The sequence below is a fragment of the Nerophis lumbriciformis genome, linkage group LG10 (genome assembly GCF_033978685.3).
Source record: "Nerophis lumbriciformis linkage group LG10, RoL_Nlum_v2.1, whole genome shotgun sequence".
NCBI classification, from domain to species: Eukaryota; Metazoa; Chordata; class Actinopteri; order Syngnathiformes; family Syngnathidae; genus Nerophis; species Nerophis lumbriciformis.
Window position 1 is genome coordinate 5,296,911 of NC_084557.2, and position 15,880 is coordinate 5,312,790.

The 15,880-nt window shown below is 38.7% G+C and overlaps 1 protein-coding gene across 1 annotated transcript in view; it reads right to left on the reverse strand.

Moving 5' to 3' along the window:
- tmem266 (transmembrane protein 266) overlaps positions 1–15,880 on the reverse strand; it is a 56,317-nt gene that overhangs the window by 17,309 nt on the left and 23,128 nt on the right. The window contains exons 5-6 of the mRNA XM_061970388.2: positions 4,781–4,935; positions 666–739 (exon numbers count right to left, since the gene is read on the reverse strand). Coding sequence (XP_061826372.1) covers positions 666–739; positions 4,781–4,935 — 229 coding nt within the window. The remainder of the gene's footprint in view (positions 1–665; positions 740–4,780; positions 4,936–15,880) is intronic.

The following is a 15,880-nucleotide window of genomic DNA, read 5'->3' on the forward strand; positions in this document are numbered from 1 at the left end:
TAATATAAATACAATAAAATAAAACACTATGGTCCCCTTTCCCTCCTTTCAGTTACACAGCAACATTGGGTTATTGTTACTTTGAATTACACGTTTATTTGTTATATTTTTCAGTGTAGTACCAATACTGAAAAAAATAAGGAGGACTAGTATTTTTTTTTAAATAATTTAATTATTTTTGCATAATACAGAATAGGTGCAAAAATATATAAATGTATCTGAAATATACCTATAATTCTATTCTATTTAGATATTACATATCGTCAATATAAATTAAAACTTATTGTATTCTATTCTAAATCATATCAAAATACATAGGAGGCATATATATGTACGTATCTATATAAGTATATACACATACATTACATATATGTATGTATGCATATATAAATTATATATATTTAGATATTATTCTGAGAAAATTTAATAATTCTAAACATTACTAGTGTTTATTGTACATGAATACTATAAAAAGCAGTAGCTTTGATGTTTTTGGTGTATTGTTAAACACAGGCTAATCAAATGCACTTGCATTTAATGTCACTTCCTCTTGTTGGCATTCTAAGGAGAATGTGCACAATAGCACTAATCAAGGGATCCCTGCATCAGCTGCAAGAGGAGCTCTTATGGTGTGATGGAGGTGGGTCAGGTGGGGGCCGACTCACCTCAGTGAAGAAGACTGACAGGATTGCCAGACTGATCCAGTGGATGACGCCGGCAAACTGGGATGCGTTATTAACTGCAGTGGGGAGAAAAAACACAATAGGCTGGTTGCAGCAAAGTGGAAGAGTAAGAGCGCTCAAGCACAACCTCATAAATAAAACCTGCCTGTAAGTTTATTGTGTTATACGGCCCCATAAAACACATGCCAGATGGCATTAACCACAGTCACATTGAAGTGAAGCAATATCGAAGCAGGTCACGCGCCTGGTGACCATGTGCTTGTGATGGACGAGGACGTCTCCTGCCCTGACGGATGACATGGATGGAGGTGACTTGTCATGGGTCACGCCACCTGGCAGTGCGTGTCAACAATGGAATACTAATGGGACAGTCTGCCTGCCAACACTGTGATTGATCAGTTTCCTAAGGTCAGAGGATAGAGAAGATGAAATAGTTCTTAGGAGAATTGACTAGGATTGTATATGACAAATTCAAGCACTTATTTTTTCGGGTGTTCATTTCAAAGACTATTCTATCTTGCAAACAACGTTATTATTTCTTTGTAAATAGGACCCTGCAAAAATCTAGAAAAGATGTAAGAATAAAGAAACGGCCAGTCAGTATGAATTTTTCTACAATTGTAACATTATGGTCATTGTTTTTGACATTTTGTTGATTTCTAAGTATTGAGTATTGTTCAGTGACTGATGAAAAGGACTTGCTCTAAGCCACAAGTGTCAAACTCAAGGCCCGGGGGCCACATCTAGCCTGCCGCATGATTTTACATGCCCCGCGAAAGCCTGGAAATAATGTGTCAATAAAGTACTTTCTTTTCTTACTAAATGTATCCGTTATTCCATTTTGACAGAAAAAAATACATGTACTCCATGCACCTGCATCATTTCTAAACTTTAATATTATCTAATAGCGCAACAAATAGTTTTTGTAAAATAAAAATAAACAGGTAAATATCCGCTTGACTTGAAGTTATCCATCAAATTGTACACAGTAAAAATAACTTTTTTATGCTTACGATTCTACAGCTCAGTTGCCAGAATTTTACCGTAAAAAACAGAGGTACTGTTTTTCCATTCAAAATAACATGTCAGAAAAACCACCAAAGGTTTTGTTGTAAAATCCCTGCGGCTGAGCTGCCAGGTTTTTACCATTAAATCTGCAGGTTTTTTTTTTACACTACATAAAAATATATACAGTATAATTCTCAAATGCATAGCCAGTAATATTAATATCAACACCAACTTATACATTTATATTCACGTACCAAGTGGCCCTTTGAGTGCAGCCATAACTGCACCCCTGTTCTAAGCCAAAGCCTGATAATGCTGTCAAATTATAATCTTTTCACTGCAGCATGTACAGTACACTGGACATTTTTTGGGGAAGTGCAAACCTGCAGAGCTTTGTACAATGCACACACAATTATATTTCCAAGCACTGATGTTCCTGGAAAGTCATTTAAAACATTATTATAGCTCTTAACTTTTTGAACTAATACCCTACTAGGAAAGAAAAAGCTATGTTATGCTTCAAAAGCTGCGTTATGAATATAATTCAGACTGTAGTGATGACCTGGGATCACGTTGAAGACTTTGGGACCACTCATCTCATTAAAAGTTAACAACAGGAGTATAATATAACATAGATGAAGAACACATATACATGTATATTTTCTATAAAAATCACATACCCTACAGAACAATACAGAATAGTTTTAGTGTCAAAATGTAATATTAATCAGTCGTGCATGTTAGAGTTTATTGCATTAAAAGTGTGTAAACAATATTTTATTGATTTTTACATTGTGACGAAATTCAATTGAATACTGTAATTCTTCAGACACACTGAATATCTAATACAGTCCTCGCTCACAACACCACACTTCAAATATTGCGGCCTACCTGGCAGATTTTTGTAACAAAAAAAAATAAATCTAAGTATACACTCCACATTTTTGGCCTGAATTAAGTGTTAAATTAAGTCCTTTTTAAGGCTTTTGTTTTCGGGTTATGAGTGACAATTGTTGGCAAATCTTCAAGTTTTAGCAGAACAACTTTTTGATGCACTTCATCTTAAACTCTTGCCTCATCAATAACACATCCCCACATTGGTGACTTTTTGACACAATCGATATCAAAAATGGGATGTAGCCGGACTTGATGGATCTCGGCGTGGCATTTAATGCTAACAAGACTGGAGATGAACTCTAATGATTCAAAGATGCACTTCCTCTTTGGCATCAATAACTCTATGTGAAATGACGCAGGAGACGTAATGCTAACGACACAGCTAATGATTGTAGCTGTGACTGTCAAATTGACCAAGTTTTTGCTGGTTACAGCACATTTAAGCTTAGTTCTAAATTTGAGGATAACCCAGAATGTGACGGTATTTTCACGTCATGGCCAAGTTTTAGTGGCCGGGTGATGCTTGGAGGATCCTCTGGGCCACATGTGTCGAATTCAACGTCAACATCATTTTAAGTGGCTTGCGAAAGCCTGGAAATTGTGTGCGTTAATAAAGCACTTCATCTTTTTTACTAAACGTATTCGTTCTTTCAATTTTGACAGAAAAACTGCTTATATTGCATGCAAATGCATGTCTTCTAAACTGGAGAACACAGGGGTGTCCAAAGTGCGGTCCAGCACTCAAGTTTTGTTGGCCCGAAGCAGATTGTTGGATAAGAAAATAACAGTAATAAAAATAAAAAAAAACGGAGCAAAAATTTGTGATTTAACATGAAAAAAAAGCTAAACATTTGATACTAATAACTTAGAGGTGTCCAAACTTCTTCCACCAAGGGTCTCATTAAAGGCACAAAAGTGTGGAGGTGGAAATTTTGATGATTATTTTTATCTCTTTAAAAAAAAGATACAAAGGAAATTATATATCCAGTATTTAAAAACAACTTAGGGTCATCTTTGTGTTATAAGTGACAATGTATTCTTATTAGTATCAAAATTTGAGCTTTTTCTCATTATATTCAGATTTATTTTAAATGTTTTTTTTTACCTGTGTAATAATTATTAATGGTACACTTTGTCACCTATAACACAAAGCTGACTTTAGGTTTTATCAAACATATGTAATGTCTTTTTTTTTTTTTAGCATTTTCTTTTTCTTTTTTTACAAAATAGACATATCAAAATGGCCGCGGCATACTTTGACTTTTAACTATATGTGTAAAGTGACTATACGGGTGACTATACATATATACATATACATAAATATATATATACACACATATATATATATATATATATATATATATATATACGTGTATATATATATACACACACACACATATACATACATACATACATAAATACATACATATATATATATACTGTATATACAGTACAGGCCAAAAGTTTGGACACACCTTCTCATTCAATGCGTTTTCTTTATTTTCATGACTATTTACATTGTAGATTGTCACATCAAAACTATGAAAGAACACATGTGGAGTTATGTACTTAACAAAAAAAGGTGAAATAACTGAAAACATGTTTTATCTTCTAGTTTCCTCAAAACAGCCACCCTTTGGTTTACTTACTGCTCTGCCCACTCTTGGCATTCTCTGCATGAGCTTCAAGAATTTCTTGCTTTATCAATGGGGTTGGGACCATTAGTTGTGTTGCGAATGAGGTGTGTCCAAACTTTTGGCCTGCACTGTATGTATATATATATATATATATATGAAGATGAGGTAGATCACCTTGACTTGGTCATTGAAAAGTAGCTCGCCTGCTGAAAAAGTGTGGGCACCCCTGTTAACATAATTTATGCTCCAACAATGAAAATATTCGATTTATTAATAATAATCTTACTGTGTGTAAACTTGTTTACCACGGCCAGGCCTGGCACCGTCGTGAATCACCCATAAATGATGTTTGATGTTTATTTTTAATAATAAAAGTGTTTAAAAATGGTGATTTATGATGCAATCAACAACTATAACCATTATAAAGGAGGATGAAAAGTCGCCAGCTTGTTCCCAACAGCTGTGACATGCTCAACAATGTTTACAGGTCCTGACAAGTGCTGCCATTCCATTAAAAGCACAGCTGGACTCCTGAAGCCACATCTGTTTACTCACACTGCAACAGCTTGGTGTCGACGAGCAGCTCCAAAGTCAGTAGGACGACCACCAGAACCACGCAGGCCACAAGGACACAGTTGAAGCCGGCTGAGGCCAGACACACTTGCCACAGCGCTGCTCGCCCTCCGCAGCACGGCTTCAGCCAGTTGGACCTGAGTGGGAAAAGGCAAAAATGGCGGAGGGGATAGAGATAAGTGCGATGACAGGTGAGGTCATGTCAGTAACACACAGGAAAGGTCAACATACATATCATTCAGCCAACTCCATATTTCCCACCATTCTTACTTCCTACCATGTTAAATAAACACATGCACCTCCTTTAAGGTGCAGAGGTAGAGGTGAATGTATGGCTCGCGGGCAGGATCAGGCCCGTGAACAGGTTTAATCCGGCCCGCGTCCTGCGAGATGATTTTGCTAAGTAGAAAAAGGAGAAGCAATCTCTTGATGAAAGAAACTGTTCTAAATGTGTCCACTGGATGTCGCAATAGCAATTCTGTTAGGCAACGGTTTATAGCGAGAATGCTAAGCAAGGGGGTAAACAGTAAAGCGTGGCAGCGGCTCCTCCACCTCAACCCAAATGGAACGTAAAATCATCCGTTTTAACTCTTCCGCTTCGAACATATTGCACTCTGGCAAAAAAGAGAAAAGAGAGGGCAGAGTGCAACTCGACCCTCTTTAACAGTTTCTACCTTCTTTTGTATGGATTGTTGAGTTGGCACAGGATTAAAACATGGAAATGAAAAATGAGGTACTTGCTACTTAGACAAGTTTTTATCTATTTAATATTTAGTTAATTTTTAGCTCAGGGGCTGTACGGAGGAAAATCTATTTCCCACGTGGGCCAGACGAGTAAAATCATGGCATAACAACTTAAAAATACAACAACGACAACTTCAGATTGTTTTCTTTGTTTTACTTTGGCCCAAAAAAGAACAAGCACATTCTGAAAATGTACGAACCACAAATAATCTTCTTGACAAAACACTTCAAGTTAGTTGAAAATTCTGAGGAAAAAATTGGTGAAGTTTCAAAAACACCATGAAGAACACAATGAATTTAGACTTAATCTAAGACAGTGGTTCTTAACCTGGGTTCGATCGAACCCTAAAGTTCAGTGAGTTGGGCTCAGGGGTTCGGCGGAGGTCAAGACACACCCGACTCATCATGTAAATAAAAATGTTTCCCTATCGGCGTGTTACGGATACGGCAACAGCAGAAGTCACACTGATTTGCAGGTGTGTAATTTGTTGTCAGTTTATGCACTGTGTTGGTTTTGTTCTTTGAACAAGGTGATGTTCATGCACGGTTCATTTTGTGCACCAGTAATAAAACATGGTAACACTTTAGTATGGGGAACATATTCACCATTAATTAGTTGCTTATTAACATGCAAATTAGTCACATATTGGCTCTTAACTATTCATTATTAAGTACTTATTAATGCCTTATTCGGCATGGCCTTATTATAACCCTAACCCTGGCCCTAACCCTAACCAAATAACTCTAAATTAAGTCTTTGTTACTTAGAATATGTTCCCCTAGTGTCCAAAAAACTGTAAATTAAGTCTCTGTTACTTAGAATATGTTCCCCATACTAAAGTGTTACCAAAAACATATAACTTTGTCTTGAATTTGAAAAAAATATATATATATATATTTTTCACTAAAGAAGGGTTCAGTGAATGCGCATATGAAACTGGTGGGGTTCGGTACCTCCAACAAGGTTAAGAACCACTGATTTAAGTGTATTTACAAAGCAATTACATTTTAAGTCCCAGCCCTTCTAGGATTGAACAAAAAACAAAATTAAGCATAAATAAAAACTCTTCTATGTATCAACTGCCTCATTTGTCATTTCCACTGTTCAATTTCTTTAAATTTGCACAGAAGACAATAATTTTCACAGAACTATATCAATGTGCAGAGTCTCATGCAGCATTTTAAGTGGGGTTACCAATTGTTTATTTTACTCTTGTTTGTTTTAAGTTGAGTCGAGGGGGAGGAGTCGCAGCCCTAATTTACCGTGTACCTCTTGCTTGGTATACTTGATCGCCCCGTTATAAACTATTTGCTTGCCTAACAGAATCGCTATTGCGACATCCAGTGGAAACTAGGATGTAATTTTAATTTAAAAATGCAAACTCATCTCGCGGCCCTGATTGAACCTGTTTGCGGTCCTGATCCGGCCCGTGGGCCGCATGTTTGACATCCCTGGCTAAGTAGACACACTACGAGTCTAAGTCTAAGTTCATTGTGTTCTTCATTGTGTTTTTGAAACTGCAGCAATTTTTTCCTTCAGAATTTTTAACTAACCAAAAATGTTTTGCCTAGAGGATTATATTTAAAAGGTACATTTTCAGAATGTGCTTGTTCTATTTTTGGCCAAAGTAAAACATACAAAAACAATCTAAAGTTATCTTTATTTTTTAAATCATTATGCCATGATTTGACCAGTCCGGCCTACGTGGGAATAGATTTTCCTCCATGTGGCCCCTGAGCTCCTAAAATGAGTTTGACACCCCTGTGTTAGGTGCTAGTGGTGCCATTCCAAAACGTCCAGCAGCAATCTCTGACCAAGGGTCAATATCACATTTTGGTCAGTTATTATGGCGCAGAGGAAAAGGAGCATTTAGAGCAGAGATTAAATGAGCTGGACGGAATAGCGTGCGATGTAACTCACACTCTGTGGAATAGAATAATAATTCATTCAGACGTTCTAACTCCAGCCAGGCAAGAAAAAGCATTAATCTAATAAAGCTGTAAAGAAACCCCCTGTCTGGAAGTAGAGAACATGGCAATGACGGATCATTCCCAACTCCCAAACTTAATTTTAGGGAAATCACTTCAAACCTGAGGCTTCAGTGGTAAAAGGAAGTTGGGGGGAGGAAATTACTTCTGTTGCTCTCTGAGGGTCATTGCCGGTTCGGATCAAATGGGCACTATCTATGGCAGACCTGGGCAAAATACGGCCCGCGGGCCACATGCGGCCCATTAAAATTTTCAATTCGGCCTGCCGGACGTTCTACATAATTTTTCTAGACCTTTAACATCAAAACTGTCGCCGCCATTATGATGTTTTTAAATGGACATAAGTCTTGAACTATAGAAAGTATTTTAATGGTTGAAATCTGCGCTTTTTCCTGTTATAGGAGTTATTACGGTAATCTACGTCACACTATATGTGTAAAGTGACTATACGGGTGACTATACATATACACTTATATATATTTACATATATCCACACACACACTATATATAGTTTGGACACACCTTTAATCTTTATTTTCATGACTATTTACATTGTAGATTGTCACATCAAAACTATGAATGAACACATGTGGAGTTATGTACTTGACAAAAAAAGGTGAAATATCTGAAAACATGTTTTATCTTCTAGTTGATTCAAAACTGCCACCCTTTGCTCTGATTACTGCTTTGCACACGCTTGGCATTCTCTCCATGAGCTTCAAGAGGTAGTCACCTGAAAAGTCAGCCCCAAACACGTGTGTGAAACAGATGCGGAAGCAGATTTTTAAAACAAATTTCTGCCTAAAATTGATAATATATCATATTGTTGGTGTTTATTACACGTTTCAGTCAAGATTTGCTGTTTTTTTTTTACATTACTGTTGTGTTTTGCATGATTGTAAAGATCCCCAACTATCGAGGAGCTGGTCTGAGAAGTAAAAGAGGAGCGATGTTCATATGTTGTTAATATTCAGTGTTTTATTTATTGTTTCTAGTTAATATTGTAAATCCCATCCATCCATCCATCCATCTTCTTCCGCTTATCCGAGGTCGGGTCGCGGGGGCAGCAGCCTAAGCAGGGAAGCCCAGACTTCCCTCTCCCCAGCCACTTCGTCCAGCTCTTCCTGTGGGACCCCGAGGCGTTCCCAGGCCAGCCGGGAGACATAGTCTTCCCAACGTGTCCTGGGTCTTCCCCGCGGCCTCCTACCGGTCGGACGTGCCCTAAACACCTCCCTAGGGAGGCGCTCGGGTGGCATCCTGACCAGATGCCCGAACCACCTCATCTGGCTCCTCTCGATGTGGAGGAGCAGCGGCTTTACTTTGAGCTCCCCCCGGATGGCAGAGCTTCTCACCCTATCTCTAAGGGAGAGCCCCGCCACCCGGCGGAGGAAACTCATTTCGGCCGCGTGTACCCGTGATCTTGTCCTTTCGGTCATAACCCAAAGCTCATGACCATAGGTGAGGATGGGAACGTAGATCGACCGGTAAATTGAGAGCTTTGCCTTCCGGCTCAGCTCCTTCTTCACCACAACGGATCGATACAGCGTCCGCATTACTGAAGACGCCGCACCGATCCGCCTGTCGATCTCATGATCCACTCTTCCCTCACTCGTGAACAAGACTCCGAGGTACTTGAACTCCTCCACTTGGGGAAAGATCTCCTCCCCAACCCGGAGGGCACTCCACCCTTTTCCGGGCGAGAACCATGGACTCGGACTTGGAGGTGCTGATTCTCATCCCAGTCGCTTCACACTCGGCTGCGAACCGATCCAGCGAGAGCTGAAGAGCTATTGTAAATCCCACTTTCTTTATTTTAATGTACATGTCGGGTGTCCTATTCAGCAAAAAACTGTAAAATTCCATTCTGTTTTTTGAGGTGGTCTGTCATGTTTTTAGAATTCTATCGGACATTGTGACTTTCGGTATTAGTGTTCCTGGAAAAAAAGGGACCCAAACACACATACTGTACAGCAGATTTTTTTCTATCAATTTGGCCCCCCGAGTCAAAATATTTGCCCAGCTCTGGTCTATGCATGCACACACAGAAATATTGCCAGAGGGAATAAGAGCGGAAAGGGTGGTGTCTGTGTGTGCTGTTTCATGAAGACATCAACAGGCAGGGTGGGGGTGTGAGAGAGACGGAGGGTGAGCTGACAGGAGGGCAAAGCGAGGAGATCATGCGGACAATCAATAGCGGGCTGAGACAGATGTGATTGCATGCCGAACATGATGCCGGCTGCTGCAGAATGTCCGGATGGAATAAAAACATCAGGCGGAGTGATGGGATGGACTTTCACTCACATGTCACTATTCTATTAACTGAAGGATTGTGGTAAATGAAATGAAGGACAAGCAGGACTGCTTGCTGTGTGTGTTTGTTTCATTAAGAGCTATCAAGTTAGGGCCACTCTATCAACTCATTGAAGGTATTGATTGTTACACATGCACACAAACCTCTTCTGAGGTCACCAAACAAAAACCATAAATCACATGACTCCACAGAAGTTGCACAGCTCTGGCAAGGCCATCGATCGGTGCGCTTGATCAATGCCTTGATTGCAAATTTTCAACAGAGCCCCACGTAGGTCGGCAAAGGATCACGGCACACTCAGGGAGAGTTAATTGGATCTACACACAAAGTGATTCTTGCTTGCAGTTTTTTGCATGGTTATTTTATATATTACATTATTTTAATCATTGGCAACCTTGAATCATACAGGGATTCAAGGAGCATTAGTATCTTTATATGTCCACATTTTGGATCTCATTAGATTGTGCAGGTGTACCTAATGGTCACACCATTAGGTACATCTGTTTTGCAACAGTCCAGGGGTTCTTAACCTTTTTGACATCGAGGCCCACTCAAATATTAACACTGAATTAGTAAATAGTCAAATTCAATAGTTATATCCAACCTACTTATGGTATGAAAGCATGCGTTCAAAACAAAAAATATTGTCAAGGCTTAGGTCAGGCTGATTACAAAAATAAATACTAATCAAAAATTCTGCAAAAAAGGGACCCATGAAAAGTGATTAAAAATAAACTTACATGGAATTATGCAGTGCTAAAATAAATATATTCTAACTAAATAATAATAAAGTATATCCTTCTTAAATAAACTGTCAATAAAATGTAAGTGCAAATGAAAATACAGCTTCATCACTTTTGTCAAAATGTTCGCGCTTAAGAAACTTCTCCAAGACTTTAGATCCAGACGTCTTTTGTTTGTTTACTTTTGTCATTACTGCCACAAGTGGTGGAAATATGTATTACAACAGAGTACCACTGCGGCCCATAATGACCACAGCTAAGAAACATATATTTTTGGCGGCCTCTAGTAGGCCCCAAGCCTATGGTTAAAAACACTGCATGAGTCCATTATTTACTGTCATCAATATTTCAAATATGGAACTTTATAGCAAACATTTAAAACAGGAAGTATAAAAGGAGAAATATGATTCAGAAAAACAAACTTATTTTGATGCATTTTTTTTGTCCTCTCTGCTCAGTACAATACAGCAATGTCAACAGTAAGTTAGAAGCCCCTTGTGTCACTCATTACCACCATTAGGAAGCTACCATGTGAGTTCAAGTCATTATTTCAAATGATTGAACGGTAATGTCAAAGAGCACTCAAAATGTTTCAGATCATTTGATAACTTTTCTGCCCGTACTGTTACTGTAACTGTGCTCTCACCGTGCTCCACGTGGTGAGAGGCTCTACCGATTTGCGGCCATTTGCTGAACTCAGCGAGTTCCGTGGGGGGAAATGGACGCCGACTGTGAGCTTGCAGGCAACAGAACAGCAGAGGTCAGAGGACATCATCCACCTTACTCTTTTCTTACTTTCTCCACCCGAACAGCTTATTTTCAGCTACATGAATACAATATTGGAACTAACTTGCTGTAAATAAAATCTAATAAATATGCAAGTAGGTAATAAATTCATATTTTTAAGCTAGCTTCTTTCTACAAATTAAAGCAAGAAGGTTTAGAGCAGGGGTGCCTATTACGTTGATCGCGAGCTACCGGTTGATGGTGTGTCAGTCGATCGCCAGCCAAGCATTAAAAAATTAGCGATCATCAATCTTCACCAAGACGTCAGTTTCGTCACTTGATTGACATTCACGGCACCCGAGGGTCTTGTGAGATGACGCTGGTCTCAGAAAGCTACGGAGTTTGCCGCCAATGTATTTCTTGTAAAGTGTATAAAAAGGAGTATGGAAGCTGGACAAACAAAAAGCAAGCACTTTCATGTAATATTGGACAGAAAGGAGGACTTTTTTTCTCCTCCATTTGAAAATGTGGACGTTATCATCACTACTGTCTGATTCCAATCAATGCAAGTCATCACAATCATACGAACTTATATTCTTGTCTTCGTGAAAGAAAGGAATGTTAAACATGCTTGTATTATCATTAAACACATTTAACTTGTTAACAAAAATGTATTTCATAAACAAATAGATATAAATGATATGTATGAAAGAGGTAGATACCCTCCACTTGGTCAATTGAAAAGTAGCTCGCCTGCAGAAGAAGTGTGGCCACCCCTGGTTTAGAGGTATACAGTCAACTTGAAAACTGAAGCCTGAAGACTTGAAAACAAGAATGTCATGACAATAAATACCCCTTTTTTAGGACCAAGACAATATTAAATACAGCTCTCTGTAAGATGCAGTGCAGTTCTACACCATTAATCAGTGCTCAAGTTAAGCATTATTATCTCTGTAAAGGCCAAATTGTGGATAACAGCTTTTCTATTGGACCTCATTAGAATATGCAGCTGTTTCTGAGCTCGTGACCACACTTGGTGGTGAAATGATTTGTATTTTCCCAAGGCCACAGCTGTTTATGTGATCGGAGCCTCACGCTGAAGAGCGACCTCACAGTGGGGATCCTAAGCAGGTCTTTGCCAGAGAAATGGACCACAGATACTGAGCAAATGAAGATGGATCGGGCTCCATGTGCTGAGCAGCAGACAAGCTGTCCCAGATAAATAGGTTTTTACCGGGACACTCGAACTGCTGCACTCTCAGCCTAAAAAGCAATCTCGTACTTTGCATGTCTGTGAATATTAACAAACCCTCAAACCCTGCACTCTCGAATGTCATCTATTGAAGCGCACATGGGGCCAAGCTGAAGGGACAGCTTGATGAAGAGGACTGTTCCTCTGACCAATTGACAGGGCGAGGGAGAAAAAAAAGCAACATCTTTTGGACATTTATCAACTCCTCTACAGCAGGGGTGCTCATTACGTCGATCGCGAGCTACTGGTCGATCTCGGAGGGTGTGTCAGTCGATCACCAGCCAGGCATTAAAAAAATAGTCCTAAAAATGAGCGATCATAAATCTTCACTATGACGTCACTTTCGTCACTTGATTGACATTCACGGCACCCGAGGGTCTTCTGAGATGACGCTGGCTGCTGCCAGCTCATTAAAATTACCGACTGGAAGGCGAGAAACCCTTTATTTCAACAGACTCTGGCGCCGTACCTGTCGTCAAAACTCCAAAGACCGACTGCACAGTTGCACAGTTGCGCTAACAAAATAAGAGTCTCAGAAAGCTGGCGTGCACAAGCTAGCAAGCTACGGAGTTTGCCGACAATGTATTTCTTGTAAAGTGTATACAAAGGAGTACGGAAGCTGGACAAATAAGATGCCAAAAACCAACCACTTTCATGTGGTATTGGACAGAAAGGAAGACTTTTTTTCTCCTCCATTCGAAAATGCGGACGTTTTTAGCACAACTGTCTGATTCCAATCAATGCAAGTCATCACAATCAGGTAATACACCAACTTATATTCTTGTCTTCATGAAAGAAAGGAATCTATATGTGTTAAACATGCCTGTATTATCTTTAAACATCTTAACTTGTTAACAATATTAACTATATGTGTTAAACATGCTTGCATTATCTTTAAACACCTTTAACTTATTAACAATATTAACTATATGTGTTAAACATGCTTGTATTATCATTAAATACCTTTAACTTGTTAACAATATTAACTATATGTGTTAAACATGCTTGTATTATCTTTAAACACCTTTAACTTATTAATAATATTAACTATATGTATTAAACATGCTTGTATTATCATTAAACACCTTTAACTTGTTAACAATATTAACTATATGTATTAAACATGCTTGCATTATCTTTAAACACCTTTAACTTGTTGACAATATTAACTATATGTATTAAACATACTTGTATTATCATTAAACACCTTTAGTTTATTAACAATATTAACTATATGTATTAAACATTCTTGTATGATCATTAAACACCTTTAATTTATTAACAATATTAACTATGTGTTAAACATGATTGCATTATCATTAAACACCTTTAATTTCTTAACAATATTAACTATATGTGTTAAACATGCTTGCATTATCATTAAACACCTTTAACTTATTAACAAAAACATATATTTCATAAATGAGTAAATATAAATTATATATATGAATGAGGTAGATCCCCACGACTTGATCAATTGAAAAGTAGCTCGCCTGCAGAAAAAGTGTGAGCACCCCTGCTCTACAGGTATGTCATGGATGTTGTTTGAAAAACTAGCATTGATGATTTGCATTACACTACATAACTGGTTGCTTTGGTGTATAGACCAAGTAAGAACACATTACATTTTAAGTGTGGATTTATTACATTTTTGCTGTTAAAATCTTGCATTGAGGTCAAGTGCGGCAGTGACACCTCAGGTCCAACAGATGGATTGGACAAATTGCTGGTGATTAAACCAACTACAGTAATTATCCTTGTCCAATTATGTATATGATGTCACACATGAAATGAGGTAGTCTTCCTGTATCAGTCAATCCCATATCAGTAAATCCATCACGAGCAGGGACACTACACTGCTTAAATGATACCACTGGTAGCTTTGTGAATAGAAAGCGGATGAAGATTATTTGCTTCGATCCTTTATCCCCATTTCCCTCGCTATCCTCCAGTCCAAGTGGCCGTTTGACCCACATGAACCATCTGTCATTGCTGTGTGCCTCACACCTCTCAGTCTGACCCCTGGAGATCAGTGGCATATGCTGCTGTGGGCAGCCAGTTGAGATGCAGATGAAAACTCAGGACAAGTGACGGCTGTGCAGGCATAAAGCTTTGCCAGGAAGTCTGAGCTTCACTGAGTCTGGAGGTCACAACAACCTGTCTAGTTACCAGCAACATTATGCTCATTCTTGCAAGTGACGACTGTCTTCCCTGCTCTCTCAAAGGAGTCCTACAACACATATACACTACTATAACCAACTGGAAAATGCCTGGGGGGGATGCATTGTAGATGTTTAATATGACATTTTAGACATTTTCCAAATCCTTTTATCTGTCAGATTAATAAAAAAAAGTCTGTGGATGTATTTACTACAATGACAATGCTTAATACTGTAGTTGTTACTATCAGGACATCACAGTATGCAGTCTTGCTTCAAATTCATCAAGACAATAATTATTTTTCTCACATCTTGAACCTGCAGTGCATGGTGCATTAAAAGTCTATTAATAATTCCATCCAGCTCACCACTGCACAGAATCTACAAGTACTGCTTGTGCCCCATGTGGTCCGCAAGAACATCCACCTCCCACATCATCGCCCACGTCTCCTGATGAAGAGCACTGCGAAGCTGCCGTGCAAGACTAAATGTGCTTCTTTGGTGTGTATTCTTCTGCTGCATTTCAAGCGGAATGAGATACAAAACCAAAGCAAGGTCGAGTCATGTAATATTCAAGCTAAAACCACACATAATCAGCCATTTCATCAGCATACTGCTATAACTGATATCTTGCTATCAACACGAGGATTTCATTTATAAGCATATTTTTTGCTATGTGTCCAACGCAATACTATATACCTTCCTATATACCTATAGGAAACAAGAACAAGGAATCTGGCATGGTAACAAAGCATGTCTGGAATGTAAATTACAGACGAAACCATTCTGTCATGGAAAGATTAGCACTTCCTGTTACTGAAAATGTCACATACGTTTGTAGAAGAATTTGAATACATTCAAAAGCATGCCGAGTCATTCCTCCGATGCAATGTAAACATCACTTAGAGTGCTACAGTTGGTGAGGGATATTGTCCGGGTATTCCTCCACAAAGTGTGCATGTGCATGACGGCAATGACAGGTCTGTCTTTGCATAACTTTGACCTAAAAAGTGGTAATTCCAATCTATTAAGCTCACTGTAAATATCTCCATACATAACCAGGTGTCCGACCGCCACAGGAAAGGGCTGTGGAGTAGATTTAAAGGGGCACTATTATGCAAAACCAACTTTTTTACCTGATGGCACCTGCTTATTTGT